Below are 6,230 nucleotides of genomic sequence, written 5' to 3'. Positions count from 1 at the left end.
AGTGTGTTTGAGTAGTTTTACCTGAAGACACACACAGGAGATCAAAGCAAAGAAATATAACTATTCTCCAATCCTCTCGAAAGACATGGTTTTCTGTAACAACACAGGGCCTGCAGAGAAACCAGGTAATGGTTTTGAATGACAAGACAATGTGTCATAGAAGTGTAATGTTACAGCCCTGCCTCCCTCTCTGAGCCAGACATGCAGCCAATGGCAGCGCAGCAGAGTCCCCTCCCACAGCCACAGGCTTTAAAACTCCACTGTAGCTTTTTCTCTTTTCTATCCACTCTGGTCTCTCCCCTCTGCCTGCCTGCCTGCCTCACCAACCGAGCCATTTGGTCTGACCTTCCCAGACTTACTTCATCCAGAAGAGAAAAAAAGCCTCCAGCTTTCAGAATGAGCTCCTTCAAGAAAAGCTCTTACAGCGTGAGAAGTTCCAACGCCCCAAGGAGCTTCAGCAGCATGTCCTACTCTGGACCGAGCGCAGGCAGCCGCAGCAGCAGCAGCTACAGTGTCAAGAATTCCTATGGAGGAGGCAACAGGAACTTTGGAGGCATCACCAGCTCCTCTGCCTATGGCCTGAACTCAAGCATGGGTGGCGGAAGCATGGGAGTGAGTGGAGGCATGGGAATGAGTGGAGGCATGGGAATGGGAATGGGTCATGGACCTATCACCGCCGTCACTGTGAACAGGAGCCTGCTGGCCCCCCTGAACCTTGAGATTGACCCCACAATCCATGGTGTCCGAACCCAGGAGAAGGAGCAGATCAAGACCCTCAACAACCGCTTTGCTTCCTTCATTGACAAGGTAAGAGCCAATGTGTGAAAAAAACAGTCAGGCAATGCTCTTTGCCTCATTGTAGTCTTCATGCAGACAGAAAATGCTTTGAGTGTGAATTTCAGTCACATAGTGTAGTCAACGTATCTTCACAGTGCACATTGTTTGATTTTGAGCTCCATATGTTTGCCACATGTCCTGTAATGCTGATTTCCCAACTTTCGCTGCATGTAAAAAGTAGATTTATTACACCTCTCTGCTCTCGTCAACTCCCACAATTACAGAAAACAAATGTGCTGGAGTGTGCTCAGAGTTAGGGTTAGGCTGTCTATCTTTTTGGCTCGGCCTGCCCTTTTATAGTGATGAAAAACAGACTCGCAGAAGGAGAGATTGAGAAAGACAAATATGAGAGAAAGATCGAGAGAAAGCGTAGGGTGTGTCAGGTCAGAGCTCAGGGCTTGTGATACCAGTTACCTTGGGAATGGTCCCTCCCTTAGCTGGGGTGTGGCTCTTTCTGCTGCCCTGGTGGCCACCACCCCTCCCAAACACATACACATACGCACAAACATTCACACAATCATTCACACAATCATTACCTCAATGACAAAAACTTATTTCATGGCGACACTTTTTAAAATGAGTGCCCTTTGGGAGCTTCTTCATATGAATCATTTTAATCCGCATTTATGTCCAGCATATAATACTTAGGAGTGTATGTGTCCTCTGAGGCCTCGGCAGCAGTAGGTTAATATTTAAAAAGGCCAGTTGGTTTCATGTTCTGGTCAATGCCAGCTGACTTGCTACATATCAACTGTCCTTTGCCCGGTGCAATGATTAAAAGAGCATTTTGCATGCTTCAACACAAAGCAGATACACTTCCAGCCTATCATCTCTTATCTTGTGGTGACAGTCCATTTAAAGGCACCTTATTATCTGTATTTACTCCAGTTCAAATGACATTCCTGTTTGGATTTCACCTGTAAAGTACAATGTATCAGAGCAAGGTCCATCGAGGTGTATATCTGCTTTGGCTGCCTTGCTTTTACTGTTCACAAATATGCAAACTCCACCTTTCATCATGCGACCTCACTTCTCTCTTCACCTCGTACATCGCCCTCTCTTTCCCTCTCCGCCTACCATTCTCTGCGCTCCTCTCATCACGTCTATAACAAAGTCAAATATTTACCTTCCTGCATATGCCTGCGGATGCAACTTTGCTTCACCCCCTTCTCTCTCTGCGTATTTGTCTTCTCTCGCCAGCTATACAAAAGCAGGAAGACATAGAGAACGGTTATCTCGCTTTAGTCCTCCATTACCAGTTTTTTCCAACCTCGTCCTGACTTCCCTCCCCTCTACCTCCTGTCAGGATGCATGCAAGTCAGGCCTTCCTATGGAAACGCAGCTCCAAAGTTAGATAACATCAAAGCCTGTAGACGTTGAATAGAAGGAATGGAAAGTTGATCCTGATGATTATCAGAATGTTATGGCCCATATTGTTTTGTCAGGACAGAGAACACTGCAGTTACATCATGCTTGCATTACCATTGATAACAAATTACAGTAAACAATCATGTAAGTCGCTAATTCTTTCTAAAGTCTTTTTGATATGTTTCTCATAGTACCCATAATAATGATTTGATGCCACTTTCTTCACACATTAGGTCCGCTTCCTGGAGCAGCAGAACAAAATGCTGGAGACCAAGTGGAACCTGTTGCAGGGACAGACCACCACCCGCTCCAACATCGACGCCATGTTCGAGGCCTACATCTCCAACCTGCGCAGACAGCTCGACGGGCTCGGCAACGACAAGATGAAGCTGGAGGCCGACCTGCACAACATGCAGGGCCTGGTGGAGGACTTCAAGAACAAGTGAGTGTGGAGGGGGGAGGGAGAGCCAGCTGCTTTGTGCAGGCCTTTTCTGCACCATAAAGAAGCAAATTGTTTATCTAGCAATAATCTTTTTATATAGGTTGCAGGGGACGATTTGCCAAATGCGAAAAACTTGTTCCTATTTTATACATTAGCACAATGTCCAATTTGTGCTCCAGGACTAGCCATGCAGCAAACGGAGTTAATGTTTTTTTTTTAGGACTACTCCCTACATCTGTCCATTGTCTTGCGTCATATAAACTCAAGGGAATTACAGCACTGAGGAAGCATGTTCCAAACACCCATTGCATTGCATATGAATCGAAGTAAAAGTCATTTTACAGAGTTGGCTGTCTTCAGCTTTATCCTAACCCTACAGCTTTTAGCAGACTAATGGGTGCATGCTGACGCGCAGTTCCCTAACACAAAATGGTACCAAACATATTTGTCAGCTGTCCACAGACATATGGAACATATCAGCTGAGTTCAGAGGAGCCTCAAGAGAGAAATGTCAGTAACACCGCTCATGCTCAACCACCTTTGTGTCAGGCACAAATGAGTTCAAGAGTTATGGATGGACTACTTGCACCTCCTAGTGGTACATTGGTGTATAAACTCTGGAATCTAAACAAGCGCTATTATGAAACTCTTCATGGAACTATATATTTTTTCTCTTAGGTATGAAGATGAGATCAACAGGCGCACAGAGTGTGAGAATGACTTTGTTCTCATCAAGAAGGTCAGTATCGTGTCTTGTTTTTGAATTACAAATATCATACCATGTCTGCCATTTTTTCTCTCTCCTGAAGACAATGTCAGTTATTTGGTAAATCATTTTATCAAACATTTGTTTTGTTTCCAGGATGTTGATGAGGCCTACATGAATAAGGTTGAGCTGGAGGCCAAGCTGGAGAGTCTGACAGATGAGATCAACTTCCTTAGGTCCATCTATGAAGAGGTATGGCACAAAATCAGCTCAGTGGCGTTGGGTGCTTCTTTTCTTACTGTAGCATTTGTTTGGCATCTTGACTCGCCCTCTTGTGCTGGATGGGTTTCCTAAATAAAGCAGGCGTATACAAATCTCTCATCTTGTCCTTCTTCAGGAACTTCATGAGCTCCAGAGCCAGATCAAGGACACTTCCGTCGTTGTGGAGATGGACAACAGCCGCAACCTGGACATGGACTCCATTGTTGCTGAAGTCAAGGCTCAGTATGAAGACATCGCCAACCGCAGCCGTGCTGAGGCAGAGACATGGTACAAGTCCAAGGTGATTAAGAACACTTTTTGATTTTTGTCTTATCCTCATGTTACTATAATTTCTTTATTTAGAAAGGTAGATATGGTTTGGGTGTTGAAAACTCAACTCGCCAAAAGTATACTTTACTTTCATATTGAACGAAAGGTGAAACATATGAGTTCATTAGTGGGCATGCAATGTTCTTGTCATTAGGTTTTCCTATTTGTAACGTTCTATATTGTTGATGTTTATATAGTATGACGAGATGCAGACCTCCGCCAGCAGTTACGGAGAAGACCTGAGAAGCACCAAGACAGAAATCTCAGACCTCAACCGCATGATCCAGAGACTGACATCAGAGATTGATGCCGTCAAGGGACAGGTATGGAAAAAAGTGTTTTGGCACCATAGTACACCATTCTTATCAATGATATATAGTTTATCAGGAGTGTAGAAAAGCCTTCTTTAAAAAAAAGTGTCTTCTCTTAGCGTGCCAACCTGGAGGCCCAGATCGCTGAGGCTGAGGAGCGCGGTGAGATGGCAGTGAAGGACGCCAAGCTCCGCATCAGGGACCTTGAGGATGCCCTGCAGAGAGCCAAACAGGACATGGCCCGCCAGATCAGAGAATACCAGGACCTGATGAACGTCAAGCTGGCCCTGGACATTGAGATTGCCACCTACAGGAAACTTCTGGAGGGAGAGGAGGACAGGCTGGTCAACGGCATCCAGTCAGTCAACATTTCCCAACAGAGCTGTAAGTCCTCATATCAGTAAAATGATTTCAAAAGGGTGTGTAATCTTTCTCAAAAGGAATGATGTAGACAATAAGCCGGGGAGCAAGGGGCTATATTTTCAGACTAAAAGCCAGAAAAAAAGTCCAAGGCAAGTTTTGTCTCAATTAACCAATTCACAAGCAACATTTTTGTAAATAAAGAGTCTGACGATAGCCGATTGGTTCTCAGATTACATTTCTACCAATGCGTTAAAATATTTTGTACGAACTAACTGTTTTCTACCTACCTTCTTTTAACAGCAAGCTACAGTGGTTTCCCCAGCAATAAGAGCGGCTACTCAAGCGGCTACTCCAGTGGTTACAGCGGTGGATACGGAGGCGGATATGGCAGCAGTAGCATGGGCAGCAGTAACATGGGCAGCAGTAACATGGGCAGCAGTAACATGGGCAGCAGTAGCATGCGCGACTTCAGCAGCGGAAGCAGCGGCGGCGGTTACACTACGACCCAGAGCAAGAAGAACGTTGTTATCAAGATGATCGAGACCAAGGATGGCAGAGTGGTGTCCGAGTCCTCTGAGGTCATTGAAGATTGAGCTGTCTAGTTCAAAGGTGTAGCTACCTGTCTGCTATGATCTCCTCGGCCATCTGCTGGTAGTTTTATACTTACACTTCACTCCCCCTGTACCCCCCAAATATGAAGTAAAATGCTTGCCAGCAATTTTCCAATAGTGCCTTAACATGTTCCTCATGAAGCAATAAATGATCCTAACACTATGAAGCATCTGAAAGGGACCAAAGAATCTATTTTGTATGTCTGACTGTCTGAACTAAAAAAAAATGTAGTTTTGTCTCACAAAGTGGGATAAAAAATGGGCAAATTGCAACTATGAAAAAAGAAGATACAATCTAAAACACTCCTTTGAAATCTATGCAACAGCTATTCCATTCATGAAGGGCTGTATCTTTCAAAACGGTGTTGGATAGACAGTGGTATTGTCAAAGGAATGCGAATGTACTGAAACAGTGCTTGAGCGTTGTTGGTCAAACTAATGTCTTAAATTGCCTGCTGCAGTAGTGCATGTCTTCCCTGTGCGCTTCCTGTAACTGAAACCTATCGACCCCTTAGGAGGCTGCCCACACCATACTGTTGTCTCTAGGTGCTGTTTTTGCTACCAAACCAAATAAAATGTGTTTACTGAAAGAAAAACTAGATGTTATTTTCATTTTTGATGATGATGGACCTACACTCCAATAAATCTGACAGGAATAATAAGTGCTTAAGTAGTCTAGAATCTGTTATTTAGGACTTTTATATTGCACCAAGGACAGTACATTACTTGTAAAAAATCTCAATGTACTAGTGTATCTTAAATATATGTAATTAACACTGAAGTAAAAAAGGTCTACTTCTATCAGTATGAATAACTGGTAAAGATTAAGGTGACACAATGTGTCAAATATTGTTTCTTTTGAGATGAGGGTAAAATAAACATTTGACTGGTCATGTTTAGATAGTGATAACACTGCTGTTTTCACTTACAATACAACTTCAAGTTATACAAAGAGGGTTAAAACACCATGCAGGGCCGGTTTTTGGCATAGGGCGTCAGAT

General features: G+C 43.8%; 1 protein-coding gene across 1 annotated transcript; it reads left to right on the top strand.

Annotated features, from left to right (window-relative positions):
* The first annotated feature begins 270 nt into the window (after positions 1–270).
* krt8 (keratin 8) lies at positions 271–5,825 on the top strand. Its single transcript, XM_034144661.1, has 8 exons — positions 271–807; positions 2,439–2,647; positions 3,326–3,386; positions 3,510–3,605; positions 3,751–3,915; positions 4,142–4,267; positions 4,375–4,639; positions 4,919–5,825. The coding sequence occupies exons 1-8, from the start codon at positions 397–399 to the stop codon at positions 5,209–5,211; spliced, it is 1,626 nt and encodes a 541-aa protein (XP_034000552.1). The 5' UTR covers positions 271–396; the 3' UTR covers positions 5,212–5,825.
* The last annotated feature ends 405 nt before the right edge of the window (positions 5,826–6,230 follow it).

Source organism: Trematomus bernacchii, unplaced genomic scaffold, assembly GCF_902827165.1.
Source record: "Trematomus bernacchii unplaced genomic scaffold, fTreBer1.1, whole genome shotgun sequence".
Lineage (NCBI taxonomy): Eukaryota > Metazoa > Chordata > Actinopteri > Perciformes > Nototheniidae > Trematomus > Trematomus bernacchii.
Note: the sequence above shows the minus strand (reverse complement) of the source record. Positions and strands in the feature narration are given on the sequence as shown.

Excerpts from the sequence above, each read along its gene's own strand:
- krt8 (XM_034144661.1), top strand. The coding sequence starts at position 397 with ATGAGCTCCTTCAAGAAAAGCTCTTACAGCGTGAGAAGTTCCAACGCC. Across the intron at positions 808-2,438 it reads TTGCTTCCTTCATTGACAAG|GTCCGCTTCCTGGAGCAGCA; the intron begins GTAAGAGCCAAT and ends TTCACACATTAG. Across the intron at positions 4,268-4,374 it reads TTGATGCCGTCAAGGGACAG|CGTGCCAACCTGGAGGCCCA; the intron begins GTATGGAAAAAA and ends GTCTTCTCTTAG.